Source organism: Anabrus simplex, chromosome 1 (assembly GCF_040414725.1).
Source record: "Anabrus simplex isolate iqAnaSimp1 chromosome 1, ASM4041472v1, whole genome shotgun sequence".
Classification (NCBI taxonomy): domain Eukaryota; kingdom Metazoa; phylum Arthropoda; class Insecta; order Orthoptera; family Tettigoniidae; genus Anabrus; species Anabrus simplex.
Window position 1 is genome coordinate 324890916 of NC_090265.1, and position 19949 is coordinate 324910864.

At 36.3% G+C, this 19949-nt stretch overlaps 1 protein-coding gene across 1 annotated transcript in view; it reads right to left on the reverse strand.

Annotated features, from left to right (window-relative positions):
• Positions 1-4044: 4044 nt before the first annotated feature.
• LOC136856755 (F-box/LRR-repeat protein fbxl-1) overlaps positions 4045-19949 on the reverse strand; it is a 167934-nt gene continuing 152029 nt past the window's right edge. The window contains exons 6-7 of the mRNA XM_067134847.2: positions 7572-7699; positions 4045-5625 (exon numbers count right to left, since the gene is read on the reverse strand). Of these exons, the coding sequence (XP_066990948.2) occupies positions 5420-5625; positions 7572-7699 (334 nt within the window). The 3' untranslated portion in view covers positions 4045-5419. The remainder of the gene's footprint in view (positions 5626-7571; positions 7700-19949) is intronic.

Below are 19949 nucleotides of genomic sequence, written 5' to 3' on the forward strand. Positions count from 1 at the left end.
TGCTTTGTCATGCAACCGCTTTACAAGCATTTCATCAGTACTGCACATATCTGGTTATTGCATTAGATGTTACAGGAAGATATCCACAGCTCTGGCAACAGCAGTGCGAGAAATCTTCATGCTCTTTGTTTCTGCTATGTCCTCTTCATTGCTTTCATCTTCCTGCACACTTGTGACTATTTCTTCACTGATCTAACTTGTCAAAAATTACTAATAGTTGCTTTAGATCTAATGAACATGATCATTTTTGAAGTCATAATACTCTACTTTAAGTGAAGTTACAATTTCAAATAAAATTGTTGGCACCCAATATAACTGCAGCACACCTATCGATAGTCATTCGTAGTAGCATAGAACCTAACTTCTGCTTATTTATTATCATAGCTATCTGGCTCCATGGCTAAATGGTTAGCATGCTGGCCTTTGGTCACAGGGGTCCCGGATTCAATTCCTGGCAGAGTTGGGAATTTTAACCATAATTGATTAATTCCACTGTCATGGGGCATGGGTGTATGTGTCATCTTCATCATCATTTCATCCTCATCACAACATGCAAGATGCCTAGGGGCGTCAAATCAAAAGACCTACATCTGGCGAGCCAAACTTGTCCTCAGACACTCCCAGCACTAAAAACCATATGCCATATCATTTTTCATTATCATATCTAGGCTGAATTACTAAAAGGCCAGACTATTAAGGACAGATTAGTGAGAATCTAGTGTATATGTTTCTTTATAAACTCTTAGAGTTCTGGCCACATAAATCACTGAATATATTGAATTACTATATATTTGGCTTTAGAATAAAACCAAATGATAATTCAAGTGAAATCCTGACTTTTTCTGCAACACAATCAGCTTTTTAAAATTTCTCTATCTTCTCGGCTGTAAAGAGAAAAGTAAAAATAATATCTGCTACTGGACTATGCTGTTTTACAGTATTTCCTTTCAATAATCAGGATCTACTTTCATCCCAAAAAGTTACTTTCATAAGATATTGTACCTCTTGGTTATTTTAAGTTCTCTCTGTGGATCAGTGGACGAGAGACAGCCTCTGGATCCCAAGACCATAGGTTTAAACCTGACAGAGGTAGTCAGATTTTTGAAGGGTGGAAAGAAGTCCATTCAGCACACCATGTCATGCAATGTTGACATGTAAAAGATCTCTGGTGACACATTTGGTGTTCACCTTACAAAATGTTTATTTTTTCAATCTCAGCCATAGATTGCCAAACAAAGTTCTGGTTTCTCTGCCATCTAATGGAGTAAAACAGAATGTAAAATTGACTCACAGGCAGCCTAAGTAGCATCAAATAAAAATGTCTGCAACACAGTACATGAAAACGTACAATTATATATATATATTCAAAATTCTGAAATTATCTAGTCTCTTCCTAGATCAATTTGACCGAGCTCGATAGCTGCAGTCGCTTAAGTGCGGCCAGTATCCAGTATTCGGGAGATAGTGGGTTCGAACCCCACTGTTGGCAGCCCTGAAAATGGTTTTCCGTGGTTTCCCATTTTCACACCAGGCAAATGCTGGGGCTGTACCTTAATTAAGGCCACGGCCGCTTCCTTCCCACTCCTAGCCCTTCCCTGCCCCATCGTCGCCATAAGACCTGTATGTGTCGGTGCGACGTAAAGCAGCTAGCAAAAAAAAAAGATCAATTTGACACTTCAACTGCTGTGAACAGAACAAATAAAGTTCACTCCATTCAACTTGAGCATAGTTCATGAATCTTGTTTTAGCAAGCTCTATATCAGCAGTCAGCAATCTATAGATAGATATGAGCTACTTGACAAAATGGATGGCTACTGAAAATCAACGGCAGTATTTGAGGTACTATAAGTTGGATGACATGTTATTGCATACTTTTATTAACATATGAAAGAGAATTTTGTTGAAATTTGAATGAATTTTACAGGCTACAGTAATTGTGTGTGAACAGTCTTCTTTTCACAATAAAAACATGCCATACGTCAATTACATGTTCAAAATACACAATTCACTTGCAGTACACTTTAAGAACATACCATGATCATCTTTATGTGATGTTTGGCAATCCATTTCATCACTCCGGTTCTAGATGGCTGGTTCGTAGTTGGTTACACCAAGATGAATACAGGAGTCTACAGGTTCATCTAGTCTGTTTCTATATATGTATATTTTTTAACTTTCTGATCGCAAGTGTTGATTTACTGAGGTATAAGTAGAGAATGGCTTCATTTTTAGAACTACATTCTTCAATACTGGATACTTGTCGCTGGGCACAACATACCAAAATATGCTTTTGTTTTAATAGAACAATAAAATTCTTCAGATTAAGACATATATTATATAGCTACGAAATGAACTGAGCCAGTAGTGATGGTGGTGATTATTGTTTTAAGAGGAAGTATAACTGGGCAACAATCTTCATCGTAGCAGGGAAAAGTCTGACAAGTTATGAAGCCCCTACAGAACCGGAACCTTCTACCTCAACTGGAAGAAACAAAACTAAAGCAAAGAAACCCAGGGAAACAACAAGCAAGGTTTCCAGTTCTGAAACTGATATTGACTCTTTGGCACAGGATTCTAGCTCTTGTTCAGACACTTTGTCAGCAGAAGAGGAGAGGCTTTTCCCATCAGATGGAAAGGAACCTGAGGACCTTGAAGGCCAACCACCTCAGTCTGCCATTGAAAATTGCAAGGATGAGTATGTAGGTGATTTTGTTCTTGCAAAACTTGTTTACAATTCTGGCACCAAAAGGGAAACAACAAAATAACTTGTGTGTCAAGTTCAGTCAGTCAATCATGATACCAGCTTTACTTGTAAATTTATGAGATGTCACCAGAGTTTTGCAGATACAATTATTTACATTGCCTCTATAAACTATTAGTCCCCATTCGTATTTTTCGGGATTGCTACACATTCCAAATTTAGGTACGGTACTGTGAGTAAAATGGGTAAGTCAGTACTTTTTAATGTCATTTGGTGAAGTTTATGCTTAAATGGGTAGGAATGGAATCATTGCAAAGAATGAATAAATTGATTTGTTTTGGTATAATAACACACAAAATAGCAGTGTAACCAAAACTTGAAAAATTGTAGCAATTTGAAGAATAAAATCTATTATGGTGGACTTCAATTCGATTCTGTTGATGACTATATAACTAAAATCAAGGAGGAACCCTTTCATGGGTGTTGCAAGTTTGATTCATAATGTTTAACATGATGTTTCTATGCAATTTATGTTACTGTCCCAAGTATCCCCTCCTGGAGGAAAACCTGGGACACTTGGTTTCGAACTAAAACAAAGCAATTTACGGTCAATAATATTTTTATTGGTTTAATTGAACAGATGTTAACAGCCATCACAAACCTGTCCCCTGTGATTACTTCAAGTTTGTATGATTACAGTTTAGCATTCTATAGCAAATTGAATTCTAAAACTGTCCTAAGTATCCCCACTCGACAGTATTAAGACTTAACAGAATAATGATGAAAGAGGTCTGATTCTTTAAATAATGAAGGTATCAGTAAAAAAATAAAGGGAGAGGTAACTAAGGCCTCAGAAACCTAATACTGTTGGGGTTGGAAGAGAAGAAGAGTTGACCAAAGTTGGTCGGATAGGAAAAATGAGGGTGTAAGTAATGTCAGATACAGCTAGAGACCGAAGGTCACCAACCTACACTCCCAGGATGAAAGCCCCCGGGTTCCCTTTTACAACAGGCAGAGGAATCACCCCACCTACAGGGGTTGAACTTGGCCACTTTAGAGGAGAGAGAACAATAAGCATTCATTTGTCTATCATGTACTGCCTTCCTGCGGTGATAATCACAACTTAATGGTTATCTCTTGGAGTACCCATAAGTCTGGTTACTAAAATTTCTCCGTGAGCTACCTGAAATGGCCTGGTGATTGATGTGCTGCCGACCCCTGTTCTAGACCATGGCAGGAATTATAGCTTGGACTTTGTTATGAAGCGAATACAGAATTTAAAACAATGAACATCACAAGTAGAGTCTTGAATTCAAAATGTAGCTAACAGAAATAATTAAAGGATTTTTAACTTCCATAGTTTATTTCAGTTAAAATAGTTAGTTTTTCATTTTGATCACAGAGACATACATAGTAAATGCTGAAAAGCATAGCTGTGTATTATGAACATTTATTTAGGTATACAGTATATACATAATGTAAAAAATAGAAAACATGCTGTATTTAAAACTCTCCTTCTTTGTACTTAGAAATATTTAATAATTTAACAAGAGTATATTTATCATTTCAACACTGTTGCCACAATCTATTTAAATTAAGTTATAAGGTGGTTAATCAACCAACTAAAAAACTGTTTTACACCATTTCTTTTGTTTCTAACTCAAACTGTTCCTGTCTGATTATGAGGACACTTTTGGACTCAGTTCCTCAGTTTCATCCAAAATACATTCCCAAAAAATAAAGTGAAAAGTGTCTATCCTTTAGAGACAAGTTTTGTACTTTTTGCAAATGAGGTAAATATTGACCTTTTTTAACAATGAATTTTCATGATTTCTTTTAATTAAATCCATTTTACATTTTGGCAGTTCTTTGACTAGATGTTGGTATGATTATTTGATTTAATGCATTATGAAAGTATTGCTCTTAACAGTGAACTAGAGAAGAAGATTGGCTACATGTAGCCGTATTTAATTGTTAACATTATTCTATGGCAGTTGAAAACTAGAAAAGATGGCATTCACAAGAAGAAATGCCAATAATTTGCCAATATGCCTATTTCAGAGAAAGGATCAAGAGTTCACAATCCTCTAATAGCAAATTCAAAAGTGATGTTATTAAGAAGTTGGTTATAGCTCCTATGGAATCTCTCCAGTATGTTTTAAAATCTGGCATCCATATAGGCCCTATTATATTGTTTTGAACAGAACAATAAAATTGATAAAGGAATTTTGAATACAATGACAAAGTTTACCCTGGAACCCAAAATTAAGGCATGATATTTACAAATAACCAAACTTCATGTAGGGGAAACAACTTCCATATGCTATATCTGTAATGACTGTACTGGGAAAGTGTACTTCGCTGAGAACTTCTAAAACTGTTACCATTTATTGCTATTTCTCCCTTAATCACATCTTGTCGTTATATTCTGTGCAATAGTAGATGTCAGTTTTCTTACAGATGCCAAAATCATCTTCATTCATCTAACATTCATCTTCACATGCAATATTCTTTACAAAAGACAAAACTGTATCACATTGCTGGATGATTCAGCTTTGCAATAAAATTAATACTAGACAAATTTCTTGTCACAGTAAATCTCTTCATATCCTGAGTTTGCCACATTCAACATGCATTTTGATGCCACTGTTGAAGTACTTTGATTTAGTGAATTTGACTAGATGCACATAAATGCTGACATGGTACAAGAACTATGTTTCAGTAATTGCTTGAGTCCCAGCGTCCACAGCAGTTGTGGCCAACTTTTCTCGGTCTGCACCATACCTCTGGTCGAACCACTTTAATAGTTCTTCTTTGTCGCATCAGCTGATCAATTGTTTCTTTCATTATATTATCACAGTAGCCCAGGTCAAGGTAGCGAAGTTTTGGTAAATGTGATGCAATGAGAGGCAGGAACCGAGTCCCTGAAACAGACAAGTTACCAAAAGTTATTTTTTTCTTTCCTTTCCTATTCCCAATTATCTGGGATAAGCACAAATGTGAATTAAGCTCAGTTTATGGCCAGATGCCCCTCCTGAAGCCAACCCTAAGTGGTGGGATGTGTTCACTATTGCACGTTTCTGTGGCGGTTGGTAGTGTGATGTGTTGTATATAAATGAAGATGTGTATTAAGATGATCACAAACACCTGGGACCCTCTGAACTGAAGGCCACAATGCTGACCATTCAGTCAAGGAGCCGGACAAGTTATTGAAGGTTATTTCTGGATTAAAAATTGTAGTGTCTCTTTTGGTGAGTGAAAAGGAAAGACATTTTTAAGACACTTAGCTTTCACTTGCAGGAAACAAAATAAGGAAGAGATTTAAAACATAAATCAAAATGCTAGGCAAGAATAGGTATATTTATATACATAAAGATGACATTTCAGTTTTGGTAGAACATTCATAATCAAATATGTCTGGCTCCATGGTTAGCATGCTGGCCTATCATCCAAGGGGTCCCAGATTCGATTCCTGGCCAAGACGGGGTTTTTAACTTTCATTGGTTAATTCCGATGGCTTGGGGGATGGGTGTGTATGCCAACTTCAGAATTAGAATTCATCATAGATAGGGCTCCATCCTCATAGATGCGCAGGTCCTGTAAGAGGCATCAACTCAAAAGACCTCTCTGGAGGCCACATGTCATTATCATTAAATATATGAAGTAAGGATGTGGAAAACAATGCTGTAGCCTTAGGTACTGGGCTTACTGAAGAGCCCAAGTCTATTGAAGAAACAACTTCTTCTAATTTTCATAAACTGCATTCAATCATCACTCAAATAGTGAAGTATGTTTGTAAAATATAATTAACAGAATCCCAAGATGAGACTTTGCATGTAAGTCTACCAATAAATTGTAGGCTACTATACATTCCAAATTCTATTACAGGATGAGAAAATCTGACAAAATTATGTTATTTAAATTTCTATTAATGATGTGAAAATTTTCAGAATAAATTTTTCCAAAGGCTTCCAGGCGCTAATTGTATGGTGATGGTGATAATGCCAGTGATCACTGTTTAAGAGGAAGTACAACTCGGCAACCATCCTTGCCAACTCTATGTGGAGGGATGTATTCACTCTAGTATGTTTCTGTGGTGGTTGGCAGTGTGGTGTGTTATGTGTATATGAAGAGGAATATATTGAGAAAATACAAACACCCAGTCTCTGAGTCAGAGAAATTAACCCATTGCAGTTAGAATTTCTGACCAACAAGTTAACAGCAATTGAGAAGACAACAGCCGTGTGGCGGTCCTCTTCCTGGCCTTCATAGAGAGAGGCCATAGTATTGTGTAGGCTGAGGATAGATCATAAAAGATCTACACTCTCTTACCAAGAATCAAACCCAGAACCTTCTGAACCGAAGACCGCGATGTTGACTATTCAGCCAGATATTAAAGTGTTAATGATAGAAACATTTTTAAAGTACACTTTTAAAATTTAAAAAATGAAACAACCTTTACCAAGTTGGTCACCATTTTTGAATGAATCATTTCATCTTAATAATTATTAAATTTGTTCATTCAAATTAATAATTCATATGCCCATTCAGAGCAATCAATATGACTAAGAATTATGGTACTTTTTTTTTTTTTTTTTTTGGTTTTATATCACACAGACAGGTATTATAGTAAAGATGTCATAGGATAGGCTTAGGACTGGAAAGGAAGTGACCAGCATTTGCCAGGTGTGAAAATGGGAACCCAAGGAAAACCATCTTCAGGGCTACCAACAATGGGGTTGGAAATCCACTACCGTATCTCCCAAATGCAAGGTCACAGCTATATGGCCCAAACCATTTAGGGTGACTTGTTTGGTGATTTACATAGTTCCTCTCTTGTATAGGCAGATTTTGATTTGTCTCTCATTACCTCTTAATTGATCATTCCAAACAAGGCTAAGTGACTCCAGTTGATCACAGTTCTGCACAATACTTGCAATTCCTCTATCTGTAACCTGCTGTGAGTTGCGGATTGACAGATGTTTTAAATTCTTGCACCTGAAACATTGCAAAATTCAGTGTTCCAATATGAAATTACAGTGTTTGATAGTTTTTCCTTGAATAATATGTTTGAAGAAACATAGATATACATGAAGATAAAAATATGTAAATGTGTCCAATCTTACGGTACAGTGGTTCTCTTATGAATAGACCTACACCAAAGTCCCTCTTGTTTTGTCACAATGCTGAACTAAATGAGGCAAACTCAGTTGAAATTTAATTGCTGCAAAAGCAAAGACATGTCCGTATATGTCATAAAGGCCCTTGGAGGAGCATATTAAGATAAAGGCTTCCACCATCCTTAATCTCACATTAAGTGGGATAGACTGGTTAACTCTATGCCCAGTCACCTTTGCTCTCAGAAATTAACCTGGCGGAGTGGACCTCAGGGCCATGTGCCGCTCCAGAAGTGGAAATCTTGTTTGTTAAATTTTTTACTTCCTGGCAGGGAAAACCAAGCATGTCTTTACCACCTCAGCTAGGCAGCCCCTATCTAATTCCTGCATCTAACTGGTCAGTGGTTTATAATCAAGAAGAAGAAAAGAGAACATATCAAAATTACCTTTTCTCAGATTCATAATCGTAACCGATTTCTGTCTCGTACAGCATACATCCTTTTGACTATGTGTTTGTTTATGTCCATGCCATAATTTCTTTGAGAATAATATTTAGAAGAGTCAGAAATTCCAATGCAAAAATTTGTATAGCCAAAAAATTTGGATGATGGCACAAAGATGAGTGAAAGGCATTAAAAATGATAGCCTTTAATACGAAAAATTTTAACAGATATTTTGTATAGTTGCTGTTCTGAAAAAGTAATAATGATATAAAAGACTTTTAAGCCAGCCTAGTAAATACTATGTTGATTCATTTCATAGATAAATTACAATGGCGTATACTGAGGGCTACCAAGGCTATCGGTAAAGCCCCAAAATCAAATGAGACCATGGAAATCTTAAAGCACATTATAATGTAAGCATCAGACACATTGTTCCATTTACAAAACTTGAAAGCAATAAGAAAAAACGTTGCTCGTACAGCAATTCTGAGTGCAAGGCATCAGAGACCGACATTGCAGCCCTGGCGGCACGTCCCTTTCTACTCGACACATCTTGAGCGGCTTGCTGCTGTATATTACATACTATCCACTTCATTCCGTATCGATATTGTAATCAAGTTAACAAATGAAATAGGTTCCACCTGATCGGTACTTTCCTTTTTTATTATTTAGCCTTCGGCTAAAATTTTTGTCATTAAAACTTACAGTACATGTTTCGATTGCTTAGCAATCATCATCAGCTGTTTTACATTATGCTTAGGTAAAAAATAGCATAAAACAATTCCATAGTTGAGATTTAAAATGTTAGTAAGGAACAATTAGGTGGTGGGGGAGGGGGGGAAATTATGTGAAAGGTAGGGGGAGGGGGGGGAAGGCAGTTGTTAGTTAAAGATTAATAAAACTATTTTTAAATTAAAAACTCTTTCGTTTCATTCTATATCACTTGCACTGGTTATTTATTCGACGGTTTTTAGCATGATGCTCTTGCAAACTTGTCTTGGATGTGTAATGTTCCTTGTTTTGCTAGACCTTTCTTGTTTTTATCTCGTTACTGTCCGGTGGAGAAGATTATGTTTATTGTTGGTCGAATTATTCAGGTTTTGTTAAGTTGGATAGTGTGGAGTACGATCCCTATCCAATTGTTCATTTATACAATTTTCTATTCGGAAATCGTTACGTTGGAATGTTTGGTGTGCGACCTGTAAACCTGTCCAATTTGTTCTTGTTTTGATGTTTACGGGTTTGTATCTATCTCTGCCGTCCTCGACCTTGTGTTGTAGCGATGTGATGAGGACGTTATACAGCTGTCTGCTGTCCATCTCACAACATCATCAAGATATTTTTTTTTTTTTTTTTTGTAGTGGATCACAATATCGTAACTTATTTACTGCTCTATACAGCATAACATCATCTGCAAAATGCCCTATCTATTATTACAGTTCTTTACTCATATCAGTTATACACGTAAGAAAACATAAAGGGCCAATAATACTGCACTATGGGACACTACTCTTAATTGTTACAAGATCAGATAATGCCTCAGCTATTCTAATTCTTTGAGCTCTATTATCTAGAAATTTAGCCACCAATTCAGCCGGTCTATTGTTTAATCAATAGCCATTATTTTCATTAGTAGCCTCCCAGATCTACCCTATCAAAAGCCTTAGATTGGTGAATAGTGATACAGTCCATTTGACCTACTGAACCTAAAATATCAGCTATATTTTGCTGGTATCTTACAAGTTTAGCCTTGCTTGAATAACCTTTAGTAATTTTGAAAACACGTCTAATATAATCAGAAAGAACGCTTTCCCAGAGTTTACAAGCAACACATATCAAGCAGACTGACATGCAATTATCTGCTTTATGTTTATGACCCCATTCCTTTGTACACCTGGGCTACAATTGCAACTTTTCATTCATTTGATATAGCTCCTTTATGCAAACAGTAATCAAACACCGTAGACCACAATATACTCCTTAGAAAACTTGAAAAAGTAGGCATTCGTGGAATTCCTCAAAATCTAATTAAAAGCTTTCTTTCTAACAGAATACAAAAGGTAAGAATCAAGGAGACCCTAAGTAAAAGTGCTCAAGTAAAAATAGGAGTACCCCAAGGAACAGTGTTAGGATCAATTCTTTTTCTGTTATATATCAATGATCTGTGTGAACTAAACTGTAATGCAAAAATTAACTCATATGATGATGACACACGGTAGTCACAGTCACGGGTGAAACTTGGAAGACACCTTCAACAGAGCTCAAGAAACCCTAGTCATAATTTATAAATGGCTAAACAACCACCTACTTACTTTAAATGAAAATAAAACAAAATCCCTCTGCTTCTTGCATAATAAAACAATGCAACCCTCTGACAACCTAATACTAAGATTCCACACACCAACTTGCAAAAATACTGAAAGCTGCAACTGTTATACTTTACAGAAATCAATAAATGTTTCATACCTAGGGATAATTACAGATAGTTATCTGAAACGGAATTTTCATGCATCAAATTTGATTATTTAACTTCAGAAATGTATATATTTTACAGAATTAGAAATTTTATTTCAACAAAAGCCTTGAAGTCTGTATGCTTTGCCTTAGTTCAAATGCAACTGCAAAATGGAATTAACAGTTGGGGTGGAATACTTGATTCACACTTGGCTCAGGTAAATACATGCCAGAACTACATACTGAAATTCATGTACAAAAAGCCACTGATGTTTCCAACAAATGAACTGTTCCAGCAAAGCATGGTACTTAACATACGGCAGCTATTTGTGCAGTCAGTGACCCTATACATGCATAAAAATTTAAAGCTCTTCTGCAAAGAACAAAAGTCAAAAATTTGCATTAGGCTGCAAGACAGACCTGGAATAAGTATACCACGCCGGAAACACTTTACTTGGACAAAAAAATCTAAGTTGTCTAGGGCCACGGGTATACCTGTGGACGTGATCAGTGGCAACCAGAATATCCTGAAGAAAATACTATTCACATGGCTCATTAACAATTATTACAAACTAGATCAACTTACACATTTCCATTATAATATTTAAATCAAATAGCACACTATTCCTCGATACTAAGAAACTAACCTTCTCCATTACCCATGTCTCTCATTTCCAGCTTCCTGTATATTACACCAAATGCAAAAAATCAGTTCATAAAATTACTGTAGTACAATATCACCAAAATTATAATGGAGTAAATGATATTCAGTAGATGCCATGATGTACATAATCTAGCTATTGCATTTTTGAAGCCCACACACAAGTTTATCTTATGTGCAATTCACACTGTATCTTTTACTACCTCTGTATGTATATGTAAGGTATTGATCGTGAATAAAAATGTTTAAAATAAGAAATAAAAAGGTATGACAGATATGGCACTATATCCCAATCCACTGCCTTTAGCATATCCCCCAAAATTTTATAAATCCCAGCTACTTTTCTAGCTTTCATCTTTTATAGCTTTTTGTAAATATCTTTATTATCAAAGGTAAATGTCAGTACATTGCCAGTATCAGTCACCTCCTCAACCTGGACATTATTCTCATGCCCAACTACTTTTACATTGCTGACTTCAGTAAATCCCCACATATACACTTACCTTTGTGATTAATGATCCTGGACTCTCTCTCCTGAAACCTGTCATTGCCTTTAAGTACCTATGCATTTTTTCCATTCTTCCCTAAAATTCATATGACTGCCAATTATGTTTGCCATCATGTTATTCTTAGCTGACATTTTTTTCTGGATTCTGTTTCCTAGTATGTTCCTTCAATTTCTCCATACTTCCACAACCAGTTCAAATCTATTTCTTTCCAGCCTGCAACTCCTTGCCAATTTCTATTTCTCTGTTATAACATAGGGGGTCTTTACCATTCCTTATCACCTTTAATGGTAAATACCTGTTTTCACACACCTCAACAATTGGTTTAAACCCATCTCATAGGCTGCTTTTCATTACTGATCATAATTTCCTCTCTTATCAACCATATGGTATTGCCTATTAGTCCTAATTTTATAACCTTCCTTTCTATCACATTTATTTTTAACTACAACAAACACACCTTCATGATCACTTATCACTTCAGTTTCTCTCTGGTTTTAACAGCACCACATCTAGAATATTTTCCCCTCTATTGGTTCCATCACTTTTTGACTCAGCTTCCCTTCCCAGATTAACTTATTCACCATTTGTTGGTGGTGCTCTCTGTAATTTGCATTTCCCACCCAGTTAACATTTAGTAAATTGAGATCACCTGCTACAATGTCTGCCTCCGTAGCGTAACGGTTAGTGTCATTAGCTGCCGTCCTCGGAGGCCTGGGTTCGATTCCCGGTACTGCCAGAAATTTAAGAAATGCACGAGGGCTAGTATGTGGTTAAAATGGTACATGAAGCTCACCTCCATTAGGTGTGTGCCTCAAAAGAGCTGCTCCATCTCGGGATGAGGACACAAGTTTACTTACTTACCTACTACAGTAACACTCTTTTTTTGTTTCATTCCCCACATAGCTGATTATCTTATCAAATAATACTGCATCATTTTAAGCACCACCCTTCCTAGTTCTGTACAGCCCAAAAACATGAAGTTGCCTATTATCTTTAGATATGAGCCTTATGCCTAGATTTTAATGTTTCTCGTCCTTAATTTATTTGTAGCTTACAAATTCTTTTTTTGCCAGTATGAATATTCTCCCCTCCCACCATTACTATCCTATAACACTGATAAACACTCCATTTTCATAATAAAATTTCCACATCCATAATATCACTTCCCAGCCATGGTTCAACATCTATTACAATATCTGATAAATATATATCTATTAAAATACTTAATTCTATACCTCTTTTTATTTTTTTATTTTTTATTTTATTTACAGTACTTCTACATTTTACTACTGACAATTCTTTGTCATACTTCCTTGACTTCCAGCTCCCTATAGTCTCATCACTGCTCCCTAGTCCACCCCATTTCCCTGGATGTACCTCTGTATTACCCTTCTAAACAAACACCCTAACATATGTAGCGTTGCAGTTCAGGTAAAAGCCTAACCATCCAAGTCTCATTTCCAGTTTCCCACAAACCCACTCCATAGTCTCATTTAAATCCCTGATCACCTCCCAGTCAGTATCCTTCATGCAGAGTACCCCAGTGATGATAATCTCTGCTCATTTAAACTTCTCCTGTGCTGCCATAACTAGATCCCACATGTTCCCAACTATGTCAGTACCTCTTTCTGCTTGCCCTACATTGTTGGTACCAACAAAGAAAATTATCACCTTCTCCTTACCCTCCTCCTTCCCTTCTTTCCTCAATATCTGCATTAATCTAATTCCTAGATAACACTCTACCTTCTTTCCTTTTCCTATACACACTTTCCCCACATGCATAACAATAGAGTCACCCATGACCAGAAACTTAATCCTACCCATCTCATTAAATACCTTCATCTCCTGGTCTCCCTTAACTTCTCTGACAGCTGCAGAACCAACTTCCTCCTTCCTTCTCTCCAACTCACTACCCTGTTCCACGTTCTTCTTCCTATCCTCTACTCTATGTTTCCCTTCCCTACCATTCCCCTTCATCCTTCCTCACCCCTCCTTTGTAACACTTTCCTGTTCTCCATCTTACCTTTGCTGTTCTACCTGTAGTGACTCATACCAATCCCTCGCTGATACTTCTCCTGTAATTTAACTGTTAGGTTCTTCAGTCTCCTGATACCAATTCTGAATACATAAATTTATAAACTACTGAAAAAGAAATAACTTAATTCTATGCTAGAGTGGAAAGAAGTGAGAACTCATATTATGGTAAATTCCAAATTTATAATTTTAAAGGATTTTAAGCAGAAATAAACATAAATACTAAATATTTCTGAGTGTGATTTGATAGACTCTGATGATGTTTATCAGGAACAACACATATCATTCTATTTTTATTAATTTTTTTTTTCAGGTAGTTAATAAATTGATAACAATTTCTGCCCTCTTAAACTTCTCCTGTGCTGTCATAACCAGATCCCACACATTTCCTTTTTCAGGTATTTTATCAGTTTATTTATTCAAAATTAGTTTAGCCAGACTGAAGAACCAAACAGTTATAAAATAACTGAGTCAAAACTGAAAAGAGATGGTTTCAGATATCACAAACTTCTCCTGTACTCATTTCCTGACGAGTAGCCTACCTTTCGCACTCATTTTCCTTCATCTTAAAACATTAACCCCACCTGTCTCCCACAACTTCTCCCCTTCCTTCCCCTCTCTCTTGCCTACCAACCACACCCTGTACATTAATTAAGGGGGACCTACTTCATTCGTGCACAGGAAGGAATAGAGATGGTGAATATGTCAACTATTCAGGACAAGTAGTTGCAACTCACACAACACCCCAACCTTGCAGGTAATTATAACCTCACATTTTCTATCATATTTGTTGAAAATGAAAACCTACAACCTGTTTTCCAGTCATTTGACCTGGTCAGGGATGTAATGAATGAATCATATATAGGCTATTATTACGATGGGGTCGCCACTCCCAAAGTGATGTATATTACTGACTGATAGATGGTATGAAATGAGAATGGAGAGTGTTGCTGGAATGAAAGATGACAGGGAAAACCGGAGTACCTGGAGAAAAACCTGTCCCGCCTCTGCTTTGTCCAGCACAAATCTCACATGGAATGACCGGGATTTGAAGCACGGTATCCAGCGGTGAGAAGCCAACGTGCTGCTGTCTGAGCCACGGAGGCTCTCATCGTATTTGTTATCAAGTTAATTTTTTACTGAAATACACTTACGAGCTATTATTTTGACAACACATTTATACTTAATGTTACTTTGATTTCTTGATAGTATTGTATTTGTAAGGTTGGAATCACAACCACAGATGTGCAAAAATTATGTCTTTTAATTTCCATAGTTACTGGTAATCAATACAAAACCTAGCTTACTTTTTATGTGGGTATCCTTGATCTGCGTCTCTTTGTAAAACAAGAAAGGCTACATCAGGGGTGTGGCGTGTAAGTTACCGACATTAACAGTAAAATATTTGTAAAAAGTTGCTTATGTTATTTATGGTGAATTTATTATTTTAATACACATTTTTCTTTTGAATATCTAAACAATACCTATCAAAAACTGTGAAGACTAGTAAGCAGGCAGACGTGTTTGGTCGGTGTTGCCAAATTCCAGAAGCAGCCATGTTTGCACCTCAGTGTATGCTACCGGTGTACCTAATGTGGCTTGTCATGTCACTGTAAGTTTCTGGGCCATTACGAGAGGGTTGTTGCCACTGCTCTGTAACGGTAAAACCTTAGCCATTGGGTTTTTATGAAACCCCTTACTGGCTGTCATTGAAACAATCTCTCCTTTAGACTTTTAAATCTGTAAATAAACAGATTACGGTTTAATAAACTTAACCCTGGATTACTAATCTTTCGTCTGCCGGACAACATGCGCACATATGTGTAGCTCCCCTTCCTCATCTGGTGAAGGTATTTGCTTCCTTTCTCCCTAGCTTCCTTCGTGCAAGTCCAGTCAATGTGGGAACAGCTGTGTTACCAGACATTGCTTCATTCCATCTATATGGGGATCCCATTATCCGAAGTACAAATGCTCAGTGACTATTACTTTTATATGCAGTTGAGAATTTATTTATCAAATGCTCAGTGACTGTTACTTTTATATGCAGTTGAGAATTTATTTATTTATTTATTTATTTATTTATTTATTTATTTATTTATTTATTTATTTATTTATTTATTTATTTATTTATTTATTTATTTACTCTGCATGTTCTAAAAATAAACAGTAGCATACTGTACACTGTGACGAGTACTTCCATTATTAGCTTTGGAATATATCATTTTATTTTCATGTTCTTATTAGCTGTAATTGTGTGTTGGAATTGGAGAGCCACTCCAGAAAATTTAAATGTACTACGGATGGCAGAGAATATCAGAGATGACCCATACATAATACTATAATTTTTGACAAAAGTAGATGACACTGGCGACAACAAACCAGTAACTGGAGAGATGTGCAGTGAACTGGAAGATGGCTTTGAAGAAGATGACATCAAAGTAACTTACAGTGAATCCTACCCTGACTATAACCCACAGTCAGGCAATTTCTATGATTCATGGCCTGTACTACGACAGGCAGATAAAAGTTTGGTTTTAATTTATGTGGCAGTTTGCACATTTATCTGGAAGTTTGGTTGAGAACACGTACTATAACTTTCGTTTATGTGCAATCTGGGAGAATATTCTTGAGTTTAGCTATGCCGAAGTTGGAGAGACAGTTAATACTCTTATCTGCGACTTTGCTCCTATCAGAGACACTACTGTAAGAATCAAGATGACTACACATCAAGATGAATCTACATCTGCATGATGCTATATGAAAAATAAGTTGCTATAATGTAATCTATATATAATTATAAAATATATCATGCTTTCTGTCCAGTTATCACAGAATTTTTAAAGATTTCGCAAGCTAGCAAGTTGTTGCTATTGACTATATGAGTTGCATACAAACAACTCAACAGCAAGCTTCCTAGATAGCCATAGTTGTTACAGCAGCATTGTTTGATGCTGTCACACAGTTATTTATGGATTTGAGTCCCAATAGTTCCAACATATTTTTACCTTCTAAATGTTAGTCTGTGGGGTACTAGAGGTGATAGTACACATTTCCTAATCAATACAGTGCATGCCAAAAGCTTGGGTTCTATTCCAGATCTATCCGCGACCCACATATGGAGTAAAGGTATACGACATTGTTCATGGTGATTTGTCCGTCGCATGAGGACGTTAAGGAGGTTATATTTCTTTGACTTCATAACAACTTGCTACTAAGTATTTACACTAAAGAGAGATAAATGCTTGCCAGTTATTATTCTAACATTGTCTTGGAGAATATAAACTAACTACTTATTAAATTAGCAACAATAAATTGAATTAATAATAACATTAATGATCCTACACTGCATAAGTGGCATTAATTACAAATATAAACTTTACTTTCACCGTAACATGCATCCTCATAAAGAGTATTAGACAAAAAACAAAATTATACTTTTGCATCCAGGTTCCATTTTCAGTTTTTTTATTTTCTACAAGAATTTCTGAGTTTCGTTACATAATTAATTTTAACATTTCTTTGTATGTGTAGATTTCAGTCCTACTTCTGTTTTTGACCTGAACTTCCACATTATAACCTAATAAGAGTCTGATATTGGACTCTAGTAATACAATTTCAAAAGGAATAGTGCTAAACAAACAAAAACACCAGGGAACACGTAGGCCTATACACCGCACTAAATTTTAATATATTTTTCAGTAACCTTATTACCAATGCAATTAAAATGTTACTACATCTTCCGCATAACAATACCATCATTAGAATCCGTTGGTAGTATGCAAGAAAATATTTAACTTCTAGTTTGCAAAACTGCAGTCTATGTATCTGGCTGTTTATCTGAGAGTTGTACAGGCCTTCAGATGAGCTGGGAAGACAGAGAAGATGTGATCATGAATCAACATACTCTGATGAAGACAATGATACAACTATTAGTAATTTAAACCCTATTGTTTCAAGTGCTAGGCATCTGAATGTTGTAGTTCCTAAGAAGAACAATCTAAGAGGAAGAATTAAACACAAATGGCCAGCGCTTCCATTCAGAAATTGTAATACCTGGACACCCGCAAGGAACATAGTTCATATAAAGCAAACCCCGTTAGGAGAAGCCAGAAATGTTTCAACACCTTTGGAATCATTTTCATTATTCTTTAACCATTTTATGTTAGATTAACTGGTACAACACACAAATGAAGAAATACAAATTCAAAGCAGCAACGACACTACAGCTAGTGCAACAATTTCTCAAACAAGCAGGGAAGAAATCAATGCTCTGTTATCAGCAGCCATGAAAATCAATCATCTTTCCACAAGAGAGCTATTTGATCCAACTTTCTGTGGTTAGAGAAATAAGGTGACAATGTTAAGCGGGTGCTTTGATTTTTTGTTGAGGTGCCTTAGGTTCGATGATAAATTTACTAGGGTACAGATGAGTTTGTCGAGAGCTGTTGAGAATCATGCAAGCCAGGAAGTTACACAACCATTGGTGAACAAGTGGTTGGATTTCGTGGATGTTGTCCTTTCTGGATGTACAACCCCAACAAACCCACAAAATATGGAATTAAGACAGTTATGCTGAACGACGTTGGGGACCAAATATATGACTGAACTAAACAGTATTTGGAAAAAAAATATGAATATATCTGGTCAACCTTTTGCTGATTATTTCACAAAGGAACTGATTGTGACCATACATGGTTCGAAGAGAAAGGTAATCATGGATATTTGGTTTACATCTGTCACACTGGCTAAAGACCTATTGAACACACCTTACTCTCTAACATTTGTAGCAACAATAAGAATGAATAACACTGAGATACCTTCACAGTTCCTTGAAATGAAGAAGCAAAATATCAGCACTTCAATGTTTTGTTTTGATGGAACAAAAACTCTTGTATCATACAAACCAAAGTAAGGAAAAGTCATCAATCTGTTATCCACTACTCATGAGGACATGGAAATAAGGGATAATAGTGGAAAACCTGCAGCAATTGAATTTTATAATGAAATAATAGGTGCAACATACTCTGTTATCCAAATGTGCTTCAGTATAAACTGCAGTAAAAAGACCCAGTGCTGGCCTTGTGTGTGTTCTTCAGTATGATCAACATGTTCCTAGTAAATGGATATATTGTGTTCTGCCACAACATCTTCCAAGAGGGAGAAAAACCTACCAGTATCTCAAGAAGGGCCTTAATGCATTGAGCAGTGACCTCATCTCCATCTCTGCCTTACACAACCAATTTTGCAGTGGACAGGTATGATCTGCGAGATTTTTAATGAAAATCCTGTACTACACATTTCAGATCAAGCACAACTTGACAAAAAGAAAACATGTGCATTTTGTCCCTCAAAGCTGCAAAGAATGACACGTTTTATTGCATTGTTTGAAATCGAGCCATGTGTGGTGACCACCGATCCACTATTTGGGCTGAGTGTTGAAATGTCATGAGTCTGTTAAAAATGGAAAAGTGTGTCTGTACACAGACTGCATTAAGTGTTGTGTTAGTTATTAAGTTTTAAATAAAGTAATTGTCTCATAGACGAACGCTTAGTGTTAACATACTTCATAGAAGAGCTTAGTAATCTAGGGTTAAATAGACAGTTTTTCTAGATTAATCTACATAAGTAGACATGTATATATGTAGACTATATAAATATCTCAATAGAATAACTCTCTACTGACCAACTTTGTAGCCTATAACTTTTCACAGACACACACACACACACACGCACATACACCTTTATTTAGGAAACTGACACTCAATGTGTTTGTCATAAAACACAATATTGTACGATTTTTAGGTTTTAAAATATAAATGGTTCCTTAAAAGAAGCACGGACCCATGCACAGCCACCTCGGCAATCGTGGCTAGGTAGCTTTCCTTGAACTTTCCTTGAACTTTCCTTGAAGGCAAACCTCTTCCACAACTCGGACATCATCCCTGGTATGACACCTCTTGCACCCACTAACAATCTGTAGACGGTGCCGTAGTTTACATGATATTTCTCCATGATGTAACTGGATACTGA